This window comes from Hylobates moloch, unplaced genomic scaffold, assembly GCF_009828535.3.
Source record: "Hylobates moloch isolate HMO894 unplaced genomic scaffold, HMol_V3 SCAFFOLD_5, whole genome shotgun sequence".
Classification (NCBI taxonomy): domain Eukaryota; kingdom Metazoa; phylum Chordata; class Mammalia; order Primates; family Hylobatidae; genus Hylobates; species Hylobates moloch.
The window spans coordinates 104653180-104671198 of NW_026652280.1; the positions used below are offsets into that span (position 1 = coordinate 104653180).

Here is an 18019-nt window from a genome sequence, read left to right on the forward strand (position 1 = left end):
AGCGAGACTCTGTCTCCAAAAAAAAAAAAACAACTATTCAAGGTTTGGATCATTGAGGCCAAAATTATTTTGATAACAAGATGCCCCGTGTGAATGAAACTGAGTAATAGAAGGCTCATGGCCAGTAGTCGTAGCTACTAGGGAGACTGAGGCAGGAGGATCACTTGAGCCCAGGAAGTTGAGGCTGCAGTGAGCTGTGATTGTGCCACTGCATTTCAGCCTGATGACACAGCAAAACCCTGTCTCAAAAAAAAAAAAAAAAAAAAAAAGAAAAGAAAAGAAGGAAGCCAGGCACCCCATAGACCCAGCTATTCAAGAAGCTGAGGCAGGAGGATTGCTTGAGCCTAGGAGTTCAAGTCTAGCCTAGGCAACCTAGTGAGACCCTGTCTCTTAAAAATATACATATAATCTGGCCGGGCGCGGTGGCTCACGCTTGTAATCCCAGCACTTTGGGAGGCCGAGGCGGGCGGATCACGAGGTCAGGAGATCGAGACCACGGTGAAACCCTGTCTCTACTAAAAATACAAAAAATTAGCCGGGCGTGGTGGCGGGCACCTGTAGTCCCAGCTACTCGGAGAGGCTGAGGCAGGAGAATGGCGTGAACCCAGGAGGCGGAGCTTGCAGTGAGCCGAGATCGCGCCACTGCACTCCAGCCTGGGTGACAGAGCGAGACTCCGTCTCAAAAACAAAACAAAACAAAACAAAAAAAAAACAAAACAAAAAATATATATATATACACATATAATTTTTAAAAATTCTTTTATTTTTACATGAATGGAAACAGGATCTCACTGTGTTGCCCAGGTTGGTCTTCAACTCCTGGACTTAGGTGATCTCCCTGCCTTGGCCTCTCAAAGTGCTGGGGTTACAGGCGTGAGCCACCATGTCTAGCCAAAAATAAATTTTTAAAAGTGTTTTTGGCCAGGCGTGGTGCCTGTAATCCCAACACTTCGGGAGGCTGAGGTGAGTGGATCAGCTGAGGTCAGGAGTTCGAGACCACCCTGACCAACATGGTGAAACCCTGTCTCTATTAAAAATACAACATTAGCTGGGCGTGGTGACACATGCCTGTAGTCCTAGCTACTTGGGAGGCTGAGTGAGGAGAATCGCTTGAACCTGGGAGGCGGAGGTTGCAGTGAGCCGAGATCACACCATTGCACTCCAGCCTGGGCAACAAGAGCAAAACTCCATCTAAAAAAAAAAAAAAGTGAAGAAACTGGATCTGAAGCCTTAATTTTCTCCCCTATAAACAGGACTTAAAGATACTGTCAGCTATCTTATTACTGCAAAGATTTAAAGAGAGACTATTGATACATGTGCTTTGTGCTTTTATCTTAAAGCACTATACAAATAGAAGGAGTTTCAGGACTGTCCCTTAAGGGTTTACTCTATTAACCATTTTCAAGTCCTTAAGTTCCCTAGGAGAAGCAATTAAGAACCAGGCATCAGTAGAGTATGTTGAATTAAAAGGTTCTACAGCTGTATTTTGAGGCCCGGAAGAGACACAAACAGGACTTTCTATGGCTAGGCAGAGCAGGAGTCACCAGTTAGGAAAAATCCCCAGGGTCAGAAACCACCTCCCTGCCAAATTTGCCCTGCTGCCTGTTTTTGTATGGCCCACAAGCTAAGAATCATTTTGGTATTTTTAAATGGTTGAAAAAAATGGGCCGGGCACAGTGGCTCATGCCTGTAATTCCAGCACTTTGGGAGGCTGAGGTGGGAGAACTGCTTGAGCCCAGTAATTCAGGACCAGCCTGGGCAACACACTGAGACCCTGTCTCTACAAAAATTTTTTTTTTAATTAGCTAGGTGTGACCTGCACCTGTGGTGCCAGCTACTCGGGAGGCTGAGGCAGGAGGATGGCTTGAGCCCTGGAGGTCAAAACTGCAGTGAGCTATGATTGTGCCCCACCCCCGCACTCTACCCTGGGCAACAAAGCAAGATCCTGTCTCAAAAAAAAAAAAAAAAATTAAAACTTTAGTGTCACAAGTCTGATTGCAACACAGCTACGCCCATTTGTTTACTTATCATCTATGGCTGCTTTGCGCTGCTACAGTAGAGAAGCTGCAACAGAGATGATAGGGCCTGCAAAGCCTAACATATTTATCATCTACTCCTGTAGAGAAAAAGTTTGCCCAACCCTCTACTAAAGCTAAAGAGGAGTCTCATTTTGTGATGAAAGAGGCAGGCAACCAATAGTCAACAGTAAAGAGGAGAGGAATGCAGCGATGGGAGAGAGGAAGGGTGACCTTGTTCCAGGGGAGATGATCTCTGCCTGTCTCATCAAGGGGAGGGCCTTTTAGCCTAGGGATCCCAGGTGTACAGTCTGCTCCTTTTTTATAATCCCACCCTCTTTCCCCCAGTTTCTTTTCCTCTTCACTCAAAGTTCAGTGGAGCTATCTCAAGAGATTCAGTTAAGGCTCAGAAGAGCACAGCACACAAACATGCTGACCGAAGCTAGCCTTCCTCCCCCAGCACAGGGCTCTTCTCAGGCCTCTCAGCACAGCTCTCCAGTGCTCACAGGAGAAATGCTCTGCTCTGGCCAGCTTCCAGCCAACTCTGCACCTCCCTTTCAGCTGGCAGAGCTGATGGCTCCCTGGCATCCGACTGCCATATCTCGTGCATACCTTGTTTTGGACTAATCGTATACATTCCTCCCTCAAATCCTTTCTTCCTTCAGACTCAGCCCTGAAACACCCTCTTCTTGAGTTTTCCCAGTCTCCTAGGTCAGGAAGCCCAAAAGTCAGATTCAGGGTTTATGCTGGCTACTTTGAGGTTAACCCAAACTTTTTCTGTCTCTTGTTGACAGACTTAGACTTAGGTACTTTCCTGAGGCTTTCTACTTCCTTTAGACAGTGTCTCTGCCCTTTAAAGCTGACACCTCTTCATCACCTACCTGTGGCAAACCACCTCTACTTGAAACACACACCTCCCCAAACCATAATTTCTACCGTAGCATGATTCTCCATGATTCAAAGAGAGGAGAGGGCTTCCTGGGTCAGTTTACTCTGGTGGGGAAGATGCTAATATGAAGTCTCTATTTGAAAACCTGGGGACAAGGGGAGAGCAAGGAATGAGAGAGGGTCTGGCTGGAGAGAATCTGGAGGGAGGCTCTCCTGGCATCTTGTTCTCTCTACACCCCACCACCCTCCATGTCCATCTAGAGTCTCCCACCAGAGCGCTTCTCTTACAGGTTTCCTGGGAGAAGGTGGCTTAAGGCTGAGACACTTAACGCCCTGGGCCAGCCACTGGGTTCCTGTGCTCTGCTTCACTTCTAGTTACCAGAAAGGTGGAATCTGGATGAGTGGAGGTGAGGAGAAGGTTCAAACTCTCCACCAGACCCACGCTGCAGCTGTGAGCACCTGCTTACAGGGAGGCCTGGGGGTTGGGGAAGTCCAGGAGCTAAATTTAGTCCAAAAGCTGCAACTTAAATTGGGTGGGTATTTACCCTGGGGAAGCTGAGAGGGGGAGGGGAGAGGAATCCTGACCCAGCTGAACTTGTGAGAGCACAGATCACCCCTAGTGTCACTGATAATCAAACCACAACCCCCTCCCCCAGCACACCCTCAGAAAGGAGGCATCCTCAACAATTTGCAGGCCTTTTGCATGCTTGATCTCTCTTGTGCATATCAAGTTTGTTCCTATCACTACCCCACCCTCATCTCAATTCTCAGGGGTCCAGTTCCTCTGAGTCCTTCCCTAAATTCCCACTAGCACACCAAACCCAGGGGCCCTCCCACATTCCTCTGCCCTTAGGCTGCAGCTTCTGCTCTCCCAAGTCCCTCCAGAGGGTTTCAGAGGTCAGCGAACAGGTGTCTGGCCACACTACTCCCCTCTAAGGGGCCAATAAAAGGGGTTGCTTGGGGTCGGGTTGCCTTTCCTGAGAACTTCCACATTGACCCCATAATGACCTCAGTGACCAGAGGAAGGAATCCTTAGGGGATGCACTGAGTCCTAGCTCTAAAGAGGCGAAAGGGAGCAGACCCCCAGATGAGAGCCCACCTCCTGAGAGGTCAGAGGCTGGAGGCCAAGAGGGAACTCAGGGGCTGGCAGAAAGAGAAAGGGTGCTGAAGCCGGGGAGCCTGCGAGGGGCTGCGACCGCACCTCCACCTGCGATTGGTTCTCAGGCTCAGGGTAAACGCCAAACCTGCCCAGCAACAGCCCTGAGCAGAGGGAGGGGAGCTTCGGGGAAGTCAGCTGAGCCGGCGCCGCCCAGCTCTGGGCTTCCAGGAATCGCTGGGAGGGCCCCAGCCTCCACCCCACCCCTCCCTGGGTCTCAGGACTCTGCCTTCGGCCTTCTATACCTACTGGGCGGGCTCGGATCCCGTTTCCCTGGCCCCCCACATCTGTGATTCCCTGCTGACGCCTCTTTAGGCTCAGCGGAGACGTTGGAACTGGGCTTCCCTTGTGGCCCCCTTTCCTCGCTCCCTGCCCTGGGCTGACGTCAGTTTTATCTTCCTTCTCCATTCCCTTTGCCTCCTTCCCCACTCGCTCTCCTCTTAAGATGTCCAAATTCTTCCTTCTCAGCCACTTTCAACCCAGAGAAAGCCCGAGTCCCAAAGCAACAGGAAGATGTGCGGGGGACCGCGAGTGTGGGGAGATCCTGCCGCCTCGGGCAACTCTGTGGTCCCCCACAGGGTCCAGGTGCTCAGAAAACAGCAGCCACTGAGTTCACTGTTTCCGCAGGCCCCGTATTCCCGGCTGTGCTCAGCTGGGCTTGTGGAGCTGCGAGCGGGGGCGCTCCTGCGGCACCGCCCCTCCCGGGCAGCCCGGCTTCCAGGAGAGACTCGGCCTCAGTCTCCGAATGGCAGGGGTCTGGGAGAGGATATGATGGCAAAGGCCTGCCCCTCTCAGGCCGCCTCTAGCAAGTTACCTTGAGAGAAGCGAGTAGGAGGAGGAAGGAGGCCAGGCTGAGCCATCTCTGAGGAATGTGGCTTTGGCAGGACATCCAGTGCTGCCCCGCTCCTCCCTCAGCCCTGCCCAGGGCCCCGGAGCCGGGCCAGGCTCCTCCTCTTCCAGGGGAAGGGCTTGGGGCAGGAATCCCTTCCCTTTCCCCATCCCAGGAGAAGCCCCAGAGCGTAGGGAAATGCGTACGGCAGGGCTAGAGAAAGGGAACAGGAAAAAAGAGCTTCGACAAGCCAACTGCCCTTCGCTCAGGTCCCAGCGGAAAGGCGCAGATACCCGGAGACTTCCCAGAGAGACTCGACCCACCAAAAAGCACACTGCGGCCGCGCAGCCCTTCCCTCAGCTCTGGAACCCAGCGCCCCACACCTCAACTGGGAGAACTGGTGACCTCTAGTGGCCCATGACCAGCCTGCAGGGCCTGGGGCTGGCGGAGATTCTCTGACCCAAACTCTCCTCCTGGGCTCTAATGCTGTTCCCCTGCCCACCCTACCTTCTGCCTTCACACTGCTGAGGGGTCCGTAACCAACAAGGAATAGCCCGTTTCTCATTTGTCATGACCATCTTTAATAAAAAATAAATTAGTTCTGGGTGGGAACCATTTCAGGAGGCAGGGAGTGGGGCTGGGGGAGGGGGGCGCATGCTCACATTTCTCTTTTTCACCCTCTGCCCAGCTGGGCCTTGCTCTGGAGAGGCAGTCTCTTTCCTCCTGCCTTTCTGGGTAAGGCAGGATTGGCAGTGGCTGACCCCAGCCCTAGCTAATTAGGGAGGCAGGGGCAGAGATACTAGGCAAATGAGAAGGGGTCAGAGACACAGGGCAGCTTAGAAGATGTGAGGTCTGAACATGAGAAATGAGGCTTAGGGCACAAAACTGGAGTTGGTGGGGAGACCACACTCTAAGTAGCTCAGATTAGCAAGGAACTGCAGACTTGCTTTCCTCTCCACCTAGGAAAGTCTCAGGGAAACAGGTCTTGCCCTTCTCAGTCTGTGTAACTTCTTTTTGAAAAGTGATACACGTTTGAGCACACACATATCCATGCAGTCCCAAAAGCACACCTGAGGCATATGTGCACACACCCATCACACCACCACATGGGCCTGACCACAGCCCTGAAAGTCACTTTCTGTCAGTCACCTTGCCACCCTCTGTCACCTGGAGGACATCCCTGCTGAGACTGGGACAGGCTGGAGAGCCAGGGGGTTCAGAGTGGGCCGATCAATGGGTGACCGATGGTGGCACAGAAAACCGTGAGGGTGCCCCGGACCCCTTTCAGGAGGGATCCTGGGGAGACCGCTCCAGGACATGTGCGCAAGAGCGGCAACAGGTGGCTGTGTAGTAGGGGTAGACGCAGAGCCGGGCCTGTACCACCAGGGGGCAATGTGGAGAGCTGTCCTTGCATTGATCATCTGGGGACAGAGGAGACCAGTGGGCACAAGAGAGTCACCAGGACCCACCGGTCTGGGAATGGGTGCGCTGCCCATTCCCACTGGTCCTTTCTCATCTCCTCCCATACTTCAGCTAATCCACTGTATTGGGGATTGGGGAGAGGGAGCTCTTTACCAGGGCGCTGGCTGCAGGGTTGGCTGTTACAGGGGCGCTTCCTGGAGGGCCGCAGTTGAGGAGGGCATCGGGTGCTGAGGGTCTGGTTGGCGCTCAGGCACTGGACCTCCCGTGTCTGCGTTCCCCCTTGGCAGGAGCGAGAACACTGGGGCGACCCCAGCCGTCATATCAGACCTTTGCCAGGCCCGGGATCCTCCTTAACCCCTGGCTCCACCTCTCTCCCCAAAAGGTGGTGGTGGGGACCCTCCTAGGACATTGTGAAATCCCAAATGGAGAGGGCCTGTCTTTCCTCCAAGTCTATAAGAAGTAGGACAGTGGTAACGCTTGGCTGGGCTTATTCTGGGGCACAGAGAGACCTGGAGGGGGTACAGGGAGAGGAGCTCCCCTCCCCTGGGGGCCCAGGCTGAGCAGGGCAGGGCAGGGCAGCGCAGCCAGGCACTCACTGGGCTCCAGGGCGTGGAAAACCATCGGTCCTGGCAGGCCTGCCCTTGACAGGGCTGCAGGGCAGGGGGCCTGGGGAGGTGAGAACAGTTGCTCGGAGAAGTCACGTTGAACTCCGTCCCCAGTTTGGATACACAGATAATGTCTCTACGCTGTGTGCCGGAGCCACATTCAGAGGAGCACTAGTGTAGGGGGGAGGGCAGGGTGATGAGGGGAGGGGAGGGGAGGACAGAGAGCACCCCAAGTGCCCACAAGGAATCCCATTGGGACTGGCACCCCCTTCCTGCTCTCAGCAGGCGCTCAGCTTACCTCACCCCAGGGCCCTGTGTACCAGCGCCAAGTCCTCTCACAGGGCCCCAGGCTGCAGGCGCGCATGTCAGGGGGCCGGCTTCCTGGTGGACAGCTCTGCCCAGTTCCTGCTCCTGCTTCCCCCTGGCCCGGCCCGAAGGCTGCCCCACTCCCAAGGCAGACCACAGAGCGCCGCTGGATTCCCGTCCCACACTCGGCTGAGCACTGCGGAGGAGGAGAGCGGCCTGTGTGAGGGGCCTGCTGGTGACTGGCACAAGGGACAGTATGGGGGCAGGGAGGGATGCATCCTGGGTCCGAATCCTGGGTGTTAGGGAATGTCCCCGGGTACCAGGCCTGGACGGGGAATCCTAGCCAGGCCCCTCATGGAAGTTATTCTCACTTATCTCTGGGTTCCCAATGTCAAGCATGTAGCAGGTGCTTGATCAATACAAGTTTATTGAGCTGTGCTGGAAAGGCTGAGGTGTCCTGGGCATGGTTACCCAGGATGCAGGACATGGCTAGGGGTTCGGGGCTCACCTTGGAGCTCCAGTCGCTGTGGAACCAGGCGGTAGTACAGGGCCCCATGTCACAGGCCTCTCTGCTGGGGGGCTGTGGGGGGCCTGATGCACACTCCTGCTCGCTCACTTCATCACCATTGTTCCCAACACAGCGAACCTGCCGGCTTCTCTGGCCCCGGCCACACCGCACGGAGCACTGAGGGGGCGAGGGGAATCCAGGGAGCTGGGCTTCCCAGACCTTCTCAGCCAGCTTCCAGCTCTAGGGCTTCAGAACCAGGCTCTGCCTTCGATCCCCAGCCCAGCAGTCACATGGCTTCGTGGGCTGAGGAGGAGGCTGATCCCTAGGGCCCTGGGCCCCCAGTCCCTGGTTCGGTCCCTTATCTGACTTCTATATTGGGGGTCCATATGAAACCATGTTTGTAAATAGTTTCTGCTGATGAAAAATAAGTTGAAAAACCACTGCTCTTGTTCACCTGTGCCCATTCCCCTCCCCAGCACCTCCTTGCCCGGGCACACTCACCTGGCTCCAAGGAGAGCCAACTTCCCAATGGCCACAGAGGCGCAGCTGGCAAGACTGGGTGATGTTGGGCCGGGGGAGATGTCCACAGCGCTCCGGGGGCACCGAGGAGCCACCCCCACCAAATTCCTGCCGGCACTGCAGCTGGCGGTGCTGGGTGCCGGGGCCACAGGAGCGGCTGCAGGATGTCCACTCACCAGCCTCCCAGCTGCAGGCACCAGCAGGGCAGGGAAGAGGTGGAGACACAGATGAGATGTGTGGGGCTGCTGTGGCAGCAGAGATGGAAGACACACTGGACGTGGGGGACTCAGAGGAGAGTGGGCACGTTTGGCGTTTGGAGTCTGGGTTCCTGGGGGGCTCGGCCTGCCATGGCTTTTTTTTTTTTTTTGAGATGGAGTCTTGCTCTGTCCCCCAGGCTGGAGTGCAGTGGTGCGATCTCGGCTCACTGCAAGCTCCACCTCCCGGGTTCACGCCATTCTCCTGCCTCGGCCTCCCGAGTAGCTGGGACTACAGGCGCCCGCCAACACGCCCGGCTAATTTTTTTTTTTTTTTTTGTATTTTTAGTAGAGACGAGGTTTCACCGTGTTAGCCAGGATGGTCTCGATCTCCTGACCTCGTGATCCGCCCGCCTCGGCCTCCCAAAGTGCTGGGATTACAGGCTTGAGCCACCGCGCCCGGCCCAGCTTTCTTGCTGCCTACCAAATGTCTGCCTTTCTAATCTAATGTTGTCTCTCTGCAGCCAGGAGATGTCGCATTGAGTGCAGAGTTCAGGTAAGATTCTGGGGGCAACTGCAGTGTTTCCAGTACCCTAACCCTCCCCGTGGGCCATACTCACTATGGGGGGCATGGGGTGCCATGGCAGGGTTCAGGGGAGGCTGGGGGCCTGGCACCCGCGGCACAGCTGCGTTCATCCAGTTCCTCTCCCGACTCACGGGAGATGCAGAGGAAAATGGGGCGCCAGACACCTAAGTGGGTGAGAAGGCAGCCAGGGAGGCAGGAGGCTAGAGCCCAAGCTCAGTGGTATCCCAGACGCAGGGTCGGGTGTGGCCCCACAATCTGGGATGCAGGATTAGGAGTGTCAGTTGGGGGGTTTGGACCGAGGTGCGGGGAACGCACTGCGATGTCTCACCTTTCCCGCAGGACGCTGAGCATGCAGAGTGTCCCACTCGTTTCCAGTACGCAGCTGGAGACCCCAGGGGTGTCCTGGGATGGGGCGGGGCGGGCATCTGGGGGATCCGCACCTGACGCTGGAGGGTGCCTGGGGTCCGGGCTGGGCGGGGCACCGGAGCGAGTGGGGGCTCCACCCTCAGAATCTCTGTGCAGGGGAGCAGGCGAATCAGATGCCACCCCACTGCCCCAGAGCCCGCCCTGCAGCCTCTCCCTCCTCCTTCCAAGTGCAGGGGTCAGAGTCTTACCCGGCTGAAGCTGGGGGACAGGGGGCTCTGGGGTGGGGTTCTCAAGGATTGGAGGAGGTGAAGAGATGACATACTGATAAAAAACGCCTGGGTTTTCCTCCTGAAAGATCATCTGGGGAGAAGAGAAGATAATGAATGTGTGGGGGTGGCCAGAGGAGGATGCCACCAGCTCTCTCTCCCATCTTGACAACCACAGCTCTGCCCTTAGAGGGAACAGCCTCCCTCCCCAGCATCCAGCTGCCCCTGGCCCCAGGCTCACGTAGACATCCACAGGCTGGGTGGTGGGGCCTTCAGCCGACAGACTCTCCCCTTTGCCCTCCTCCCTGGGAGGACGGTTATATCGAAAGACGGTCCCGCCGGCCCTGTAGGACCCAGGGGGATCCACAGCCCAGTTCCCATTGATGATGGACCGGCCCCCAGGGCCACGAAGTGCTGCGGGTCAGAGGTGAGAGATCGGGAAATTCCAGGGTGATAATACCTTCCTCCTCCCACACTGTGTCCTTAGCCTATAGAAGTTCCCACCAGAACCTAAGATCCCCCCAAGCCCTCTCAGCTTCCTCACTCCTTCCACGAGGGGAGAGGCTAGGCCCTGGACATCCCCCTGTTTGGCTTGCTCACTGCACTGAGTGGGGGTATGGAGGGCCGAACAGAGATGGAAGTGGAAGGGGAGGCAGCTGGGTGCTCACCCAGGTAGTTGGAGCTAGGCCGGAGCTGGGCAATCTGGAGCCGCGAGGCTCCTGCTGGAATCCACAAGATCTTCTGATAGCCCAGGGGGCCCCCTCGGTCAGTGAGGTTCCCCGAAACAAGGCGACAGGTAGAATCATCACCCCCACAGACTCCACAGCCATCAGGACGCCTGCCAGAGCCAAGGATCCCATCACAGCCGGGGCTCTGGAGAGAGTGAGGTGAGGCAGCGGCCACAGAATGCCAGACACCACCTCAACCCCACCCCAGTCCCCTCGGGAGCCTCAGCTCACTACCCTGCTTTTTGTGCCACAAATGAGAGCACAAAAACAGCCCCAACATCCCCAGCTAGACCCAGGGACACAGACAGGCGCCCGATCAGATCCTTCAGGCTCTGCTCAGCCCAGCTTGGCAGGTGAGAATTCTCCCTTGGTGATCTCAGTATGTTGTTTTGTTGTTGAATTGATTGAGACTGTGCAAATACGTGTGTGTGCATGTGTTCATGCACGTGTGTCTACATGTGTATGTGTACATGTGCATGTGTGTGCATGTGTGTCTGTGTGCATATGTGTGTGCATGTGTTCATGCACGTGTGCACATGTGTATGCATACATGTCTGTCCATATGTGTGCATGTGTATGCATATGCATGTGTGTGTGCATGTCTGTGTGCATAGGCATGTGTGTACGTGCTTGCATGTGTGCATGTGTTCATGCATATGTGTGTGTGTTCATGTGTATGCGCATGGGGGCATGTGTGTGTCTGTGTGCATATGCATGTGTGCGTGTGTGTGACTCTGTCTGCCCTCACCAGACAGCGTCCAGCCACACAGATGTCAGGGGCTCCAGGCTGACACAGGGTCCCATCCTGGACCTTTTCGGTGTGACGGACATAGAAGCGGAAGCCACGGGGCCGGCAGTTCAGTTCACAGCGCTGGGAGCCCTGGACTAAGGGACAGGGTAGAAGGATGGTTAGTGGGCTCCCTGGTGGGAGGTCAGCTGAGAGAGGCCCCAGAGGGGGCACCTTGAGGTTGCCCGGTTCACTGTGGATGAAGGAAACGTGACAACAGCACAAGCTGAGAAGGTGGTCAGGGCCGGGCGCAGTGGCTCATGCCTGTAATCCCAGCACTTTGGGAGGCCAAGGTGGGTGCATCATTAGGTCAGGAGTTCAAGCCAGCCTGGCCAACATGGTGAAACCCTGCCTCTACTACAAATACAAAAATTAACCGGGCGTGGTGGCACATGCCTGTAGTCCCAGCTACTCGGGAGGCTGAGGCAGGAGAATTGCTTGAACCCAGGAGGCAGAGGTTGCAGTGAGCTGAGATTGTGCCACTGCACTCCAGCCTGGGCGACAGAGTGAGACTCTGTCTCAGAAAAAAAAAAAAAGAAGGTGGTCAGGTCAGTCGAGGTCACCGAGACCATCAAAGGGACTCTGAACTGAGAGAGGAGCAATCCCTGATGCCCATGATTCTGTGTGTTCAGAGCTCTTGAGTGCTTGTCTTGGTGTCAGGTTAACACAGGCCTGAAATGAAGCGGATGGTAACCTGGGAGCAACCGGTACGATAGTGCCCAGGATGCATGGCACACCCCCACCTGGCTGTCACGACTGGACAGGATCTCTCCCACCGTGGCCCTCTTGTGTCACAGCCACATGACGCCCGGTGATGGCCTTCCCAGAGGAGTCCAGACAAAGCGTGTCTCCCACACCTCCTCCTCCCAAACCGACCCCTCTGCAGACCACTCACCACCTGTGCTGTCTCCTGACCCAGCCCCAGGGAGAAGAAAGAAGGCATGGTGCAGGGGAAGCAGAGGGGCTGGAAGTCATTCAGGGCTGGGAGTCAGCAGGTGTCTCCTCTCCCTTTCATCCCCAATTCCATGCCACCACTGCCCAGGGATGGGCAGGAAACCTCACCTTCAGTGAAGGGCTCCCACTGGTACAGCTGGCCCATGAATTCCTGGGAGTTAAAGGCCGCGCACTGCAGGGCCCGGGGGTCTGGCTGCTCGGGGGGGCAGGGCTGCGGTGAGGGGTACAAAGGAGTCAGAGCTGGGGAGCAAAATGAGGGTAGGGTCAAGGCTGAACCTGGGGAGCAGGCGGGAGGCTCAGGTCAGCGGAAGAGCTCCAAGACCCGTGCCCTGAGGTGGTCAGATGCCAAGGCCCTTCTCCCTCAGGTATCAAGCAGAAGCTGAGGACCCAGCTTCAGGGCGGGGAGGCCACACTGGAGGTCGGGGTTGGGAGGGGAGGCCCGAGGAGACTCACCGCTTGGCTGCAGGCTCTTAGCTGCTCACTCTCCCCAGAACATCTTGGGATAGGGCTACTGGGAGCAAAGAGGCTCCAGAGGGAGCTGGCATGGGGGCCGTTGCTCAGCAGGGGCAGCCAGGCGCCCGGGTGCTGAGGGTCAGGCTCCAGGCGGGGCCCGTGAGGAGTCCCCCCCGTTCCCCAAGGCCCCTGGCCCTGCTGGCTTCGGCCCCGAGGGACTGAAGGAAAAGGATCAGGGCGTCTCTCTGCTACCTGGGGACTGGCCCAACCCTGGGAACTTGGCCTTTGTGGCTGAGGGGATGCAAGGAAGAAGCCACCTTCTTCTAAGGAGTGTGTGGGTAAGGGGAGCTCTGTGCCAGAGGCCTGGGCTCTGGGGTGGTGCCGTGGGGGGGCAGGCCTGGTTCTGGGGGCCACCTCTATCTGAGCAGTTTCAGGGCTTAGAGGTTCTGCTGCGGGGGATGGGGTGTGGACAGACAGTTCTGTGGGAGGGAGCTCAGTTTGGGGGCTGCCGTTTGCGGAGAATGGCTCTGCTCTTGGAGTAGGGGATGGAATGGGCTCTTCCCCTCTAGAAGAGATCAGGGACAGCTCAGATCTGGGTGGCCTCCGAGGATGCCTGCGGTTCCTGTGCAGTGGCAATGCAAAGGGCACTCTCCCATAACCGAACATTCCTGGCTTGATGGGATCTCGAAGCCGGGACCTGAGAAGGTGTTTCAGATGTGGGGGCACAGCTCTGACCACCTCTGACCCCGTTTCCCCAGTTTACTTCCTGGCACCAAAGACAAGCCCTCTGAAGCCACCCATGCTCCCCTTTCCTTCATGCTAAGCCCCCACCTTGTCCAAGGCCCACCTCTTCCACCCAGGTCTCTCACCTCCTGGCTGCTCGAATCTCCTGGGTCTCCTCTCTCCCTAGGTGGGAAGCGGGACCTCGAAGTGGGCCACCCCTTCCCCGAGACTGTGTCCTGTACAAGGGGAGGGCTTCTGGATGTCTTGGGGGCCGGGGAGGGAGGGGCAGACTCGGGCGGAGCTGCGCTGTAGGGAGCTGACATGTCCGGCTCCTGCGCTGCACCCCCACCCCGCAGGGTTGGGAGCAAGAGTCCCACTGGACCCAAGGTCCCCAGACACCTTCGGGGCCCTGGCCCTCCTCTGTAGGTGTCTGAAGAGAGTGTCTGGACAACACCTATATAGAGAAAAAGGTCAGACAGAATTGGAAGGATTAGACGGAACTGTCCAGAGCGTCCATGTAGACCAACCCTGAGGCTCACGGAGTCGCTACCAGTCCAAGGTCACATTCAGCAGCAGAGAGAGAACTACACCTCGGCCTCTTGGTGTTATGAGGCAAGGAACTGGGGAGTTGGCAGGCGAGGTGGGTGGGCTGTGGGGAATGGAGGCGTGGCCTGGAGAGATGGGGTGGGAGCCCAGGGGGAGATGAAAGGGTGGCAGGCAGGCTGCAGCTGCTCACTTGTCCAAAGCTCACCTCCTGATCCAGGCAGAGCTGAGGGAGGGACAGAAGCAGCAGCAGATACAGCCAGGGCCTGCAAACCAAAGACCAGGGGAGGGACGTCAGACTGGAGCCGGAGCCAGAGGGGGTGTTGCAACACCGCCCTCGGCCCCCAGCCGGCTCCCCATATCCTGACTACCAACTTCTCAGAAAGCAGAAGTTACTCATCACTTCCCCTGCCCCTCCCAGTGGTCCTCTTTCCCTCACTTCCAGACACACAGCCGTCCCAGCACCCCCCCTTTTCCTCCCCCCACCACCCGTGGCCCCTTCTCTCACCTGCTGGTCCAGTTCTCCATCGCTCCCCCGCTACTGCCCCAGGGCAAGGGAGGAGCGGACTGGTCACAAAAACTACGCAGGCATCTGGGCATGGAGGGTGCTCTCTGCAGCAACAGAAGCCTGGTGGTTACCTCTCCTGTCCAGAGAGCTTGGGGCTGGGAGGACAGCTCAGAGAGTATGGAGGAGGGGGCGAAACTGGCCCACCCCTTTAGGATCCTCAGGGTAAGAGCAGGGAGGATCACTGCCTTGTCCATCTGTAGAGGCTACATGGTCAGGGGCTGACCTCAGCCTTCCAACTAAGGCTCTGTCCCCGCCCCTGGGCCCTGTAGGGGCTTCTTAGCTCCTCCCCAAATCCTACCTAGGGACTGTTTCTAGGCCGGCTCAGGCACACACAAAAGGCTTTTTTTTTTTTTTTTTTTTTTGAGATGGAGATCTCACTCTGTCATCCAGGCTGGAGGGCAATGGTGCCACCAAAGCTCATTGCAGCCTCAAACTCACAGGCTCTCCTTCCTCAGCCTCCTGAGTAGGTGGGACTACATGCGTGCACCACCACACCCAGCTAATTTTGGCATTTTTTGGTGGAGACAGGATCCAGCTAAATTGCCCAGGCTGGTCTCAAACTCCTGGCCTCAAGCGCTTCTCCCACCTTGGCCTCCCAAAGTGCTGGGATGACAGGTGTGAGCCACCGCACCCAGGCAGAGGGCTCCTTCTAAAATGGTTGTCATCTGCTCCCACTCCTGCCCTCCCAGAGGTGCCTAGAAAGTAGAGGAGGAAGGCTCCACTGAGGATGTGCCAGACACTCTCTGAGGACCCACCAGAAGCCCCTTCCTTGGGTCTTCCAGAAACAAGACCTTCCCCAGCCATCTCTCTGTCCTACTTGCCTCCCGCCTTTCTCTTCCCTTCTTAGATAAGCTCTTTACGGAACATCCAGGCACATCTCAGACACTTTTTGGCCAAGGGATAAGCTAAATGGGTTGACGGTTTAATCTCTAGAGAAGAAGCTGGCAATGTAACACCCACTCTGGGTGCCAGCATCCGGAGTTGGTTCAGTGAGGGCTTGTTTCCTGTGCGGCTCTACCAGCTGGGGAAGCGGGAAGGAGAGGTGCAGCCGGGGCTGCCTCATGCCCCGGACACAGGCCTCTCATTCTGAAGAGCCGGGAAGTCCATCTGAAGTTCAGCTTTGAACACTGGAGAAGTGAGGCTTGGAACCCACCCCAGCCACCAAGCCTGACTCTCTTTGCCCCCTTCTTCTCACTTTGAGTCCTTCCCACCCCTGCTCCTCATCCCACTCTTAGTTCTGCTTTCCAGGAAAAAAAAAATCTGTTTCTGTTGGATCTGAAAGGCACTCGGGAGAGGAATCCAGGGAGCCCTCCCATTGCTGAGGTGGGCCAGCTCTGGGGCGGAAAATGACCAAGAGAAGGGTAGGAATGTGCCTGGGGGCAGACACTCAGCCCCACTGCCCTCCTTGAGACCTAGGGTTCGGAATTTGAGGGAGAGGTCAGAGTGGCTGAGCCAGAGCGGGGGCCTCAGGGCTTGGGGTTGGGGAGGGGGTTGCCGATGGCCACTCCTTCCCCTGGCTGGGCCAGCCACTGAGGTCAGCAACTCCGCCCTGACTGAACGGGGGAGGCCAGGGTCTCCAGAGAAGGGCCCATGTTCCACCCAAGTCTTCAGGCTCTGCCTGACTCTGTTACTCCAGCTGAGGGAAGAAGAAACGGGGTGATGGTCACTGCCTGCCCCTTCTCTGATGCCGACCCCTCTCCATGCCCTCTCTGCCTCTGCTTCTCTCTGCCACCGAGATCTCTTCTCGCCGCCCCTCTCCACGCGTCTACCCAGTACACATAATCCCGTCCGAGCTGGGTTTGGCTTTGGCAGTTCCCTAGAGAAGTGAGGGGTGGGGGTGACGTGAGCTCCCGGGGCCCGGGCCAGGCCTGGCTCCCTCTCTGGAAAAGTCCCACCCCACCCTCCCCTGTGCAGCCCGGCAGGGGCCCATGCCCCTTCCTCTGCAGAAACACACGCACATTTATGCTTCTCACCCCCTTCCATGTCCCTCATTTGGTGTCGTTCCCGGCCCAGGACGAGGAAAGGAGAGGTCAGAGGTGGTCACTCTGGTGCCAGAGTAGACCGCGGTCTGGACAAACGTGGGCTCCTCCTGGCCACATCTCTCCACACTGCCCAGTGAAGACCAAGGAACAGAGACCTGCGCAGGGCTCACCCCTTCACCCCCAGGTCTCCTCGCTGGAGAGTGGCTGGACCCTGTGTTTCTGGGCTAGCCATGGAGAATCCCTGTCCTGAGTCCGAATTCCGGGGCCCTCACAGAGCCCTCCACTCCTGGGTCTGGCAGGCCACCCCAACAGGTGTCTTTCTTTTTTGTCAACCTCTTCTGCCATCGGGCTGAGCTGGATCAAGGGCACCCACCTGCGTCCCTCGCGGCGACCCTGTCCTCCAAGTCCAGGAGTGCAGCGGGGGGCACACCGTCCCAGAGCACCCTCCTAGGGAGAGGGCAGGAGGCGCCGGCCGCGCGGGGAGGTCGTGGGTCTGTTTTCCAACTTTTACTATGTGACTTAGGAGGAATTTTGGCTCACTCCCCGCCCGGGTGATGGGGCCAGAGTTCCACGGGATCAGACTCCCTCCCCAGGAATTCGACCCCAGGGGCTGGAAGATTGTCCGAGGCCACCGGAGCTGGGTCCGGGGTCGTGGCGGGGGCGCGACCGCACAGCGCAGGGAGAGGGGACGACGCGGGCGCGCGGGGCAGGCGGTCTAACGGGACCCGGGAGAGGGGCGGCCGGGGCCGTGGTCCCGGGGATGTCTCTACCTGCTCTGCGAGCCCCGGGTGGCCCGTTAACCCTTCTGCGCCCAGGCGCTCTCTCCAGGCAACCTCGCTCCGCGGCGGCCACTGCGGCCCCTGAGCCGCGCTCCGGTCACCGCCGCCTCGGCCGCGACTCCGCCCTCGCGCCCGTCCCCGCCCCGCCCCGCCCGCCAAGCGCCCCAGCCCGCGCCCCTCGGCGGCCCTGGGGTGGAGACGGTCGGCCTCGCAGCCCCGTTCGCCAGGACCACCCACCCCGGGCTGCGCGCCGGGCGCCCCCCCGACGGCTGCGTGAGCAGAAGCCCGGGCTGGCCCAGCCGGGGTTGGAGGCTGCAGTAGCTCCCGGGCGCTGTCCCCGTGCCCGGCTGAGACTAGGGACTTAAGCAGCCCGGGCCTCCGAGCGGCTCGGGAGAGCGGTGCGAGCGCGGCGCGGCGCGGCGCGGCACAGGCGGGGCGCCCTCCAGGGGCGCCTGGAGCGAGGCGGCCTGGGAGAGCCACTGGTCCGAGAGGGCGGCGCCCTGGACGGAGGTGCCCACGGCCCCCGATCCGCGTGGGTCCAGTCTCTCCCCTCCACGCAGCCTCCCCTGCAAACTCAGTCACTCCTGCCTCTCCCGTGTTGGGCAGTGGCGGTTCCGATTGCTGGGACTTCTATGAGCTCCGGTTTTTTCTTCAGTAAGGTTTTACACTCGGGCCTCAGCGAAAGGACAGCGTGCTGACTTCTGAGTCAGACTGATCTGGATTTGAATCTCAGCTCCAGCTCTTGCCAGCTATGTAGTCTTCGACGGATACTTCCACCCCTGTGTGGTGCAGTTTGCTCATCTGCAAAATGGGACTAATCTAATATATATATATATATATAT

The 18019-nt window shown here is 57.8% G+C and overlaps 2 protein-coding genes across 4 annotated transcripts; both read right to left on the minus strand.

Annotated features, from left to right (window-relative positions):
* Positions 1 to 6017: 6017 nt before the first annotated feature.
* Positions 6018 to 17236, minus strand: ADAMTSL4 (ADAMTS like 4). Of its 3 annotated transcripts, none has more exons than XM_032154780.2 (18): positions 17169 to 17236; positions 14357 to 14460; positions 14057 to 14114; positions 13452 to 13759; positions 12583 to 13279; positions 12238 to 12340; positions 11137 to 11273; positions 10329 to 10533; positions 9902 to 10074; positions 9643 to 9754; positions 9357 to 9542; positions 9063 to 9192; positions 8231 to 8435; positions 7730 to 7906; positions 7214 to 7417; positions 6907 to 7086; positions 6464 to 6608; positions 6018 to 6309 (listed from the first exon to the last, which is right to left on the minus strand). In XM_032154780.2, exons 2-18 carry the CDS (start codon positions 14446 to 14448, stop codon positions 6173 to 6175), a joined length of 3249 nt encoding a protein of 1082 aa, XP_032010671.1. In that variant the 5' UTR covers positions 14449 to 14460; positions 17169 to 17236; the 3' UTR covers positions 6018 to 6172. The 3 variants fall into 3 exon arrangements, with proteins under 3 accessions (XP_032010671.1, XP_032010670.1, XP_032010669.1); XM_032154779.2 differs by lacking the exon at positions 17169 to 17236 and adding an exon at positions 15377 to 16405; XM_032154778.2 differs by lacking the exon at positions 17169 to 17236 and having other exon boundaries at positions 14357 to 16405.
* Positions 15608 to 16376, minus strand: LOC116467930 (uncharacterized). Its single transcript, XM_058439328.1, is given in 3 exon segments — positions 15608 to 16044; positions 16047 to 16208; positions 16211 to 16376. Coding segments are annotated over 3 exon segments (765 nt in total).
* Positions 17237 to 18019: the final 783 nt, after the last annotated feature.

Coding starts and splice junctions, on each gene's coding strand:
- ADAMTSL4 (XM_032154778.2), bottom strand. CDS start 14,610: ATGGACAAGGCAGTGATCCTCCCTGCTCTTACCCTGAGGATCCTAAAG. Junction 13,760..14,056: donor AGCTCTGCCTGGATCAGGAG/GTGAGCTTTGGA, acceptor TTCTCTATATAG/GTGTTGTCCAGACACTCTCT. Junction 6,609..6,906: donor TTTCCACGCCCTGGAGCCCA/GTGAGTGCCTGG, acceptor GGGTCGCCCCAG/TGTTCTCGCTCCTGCCAAGG.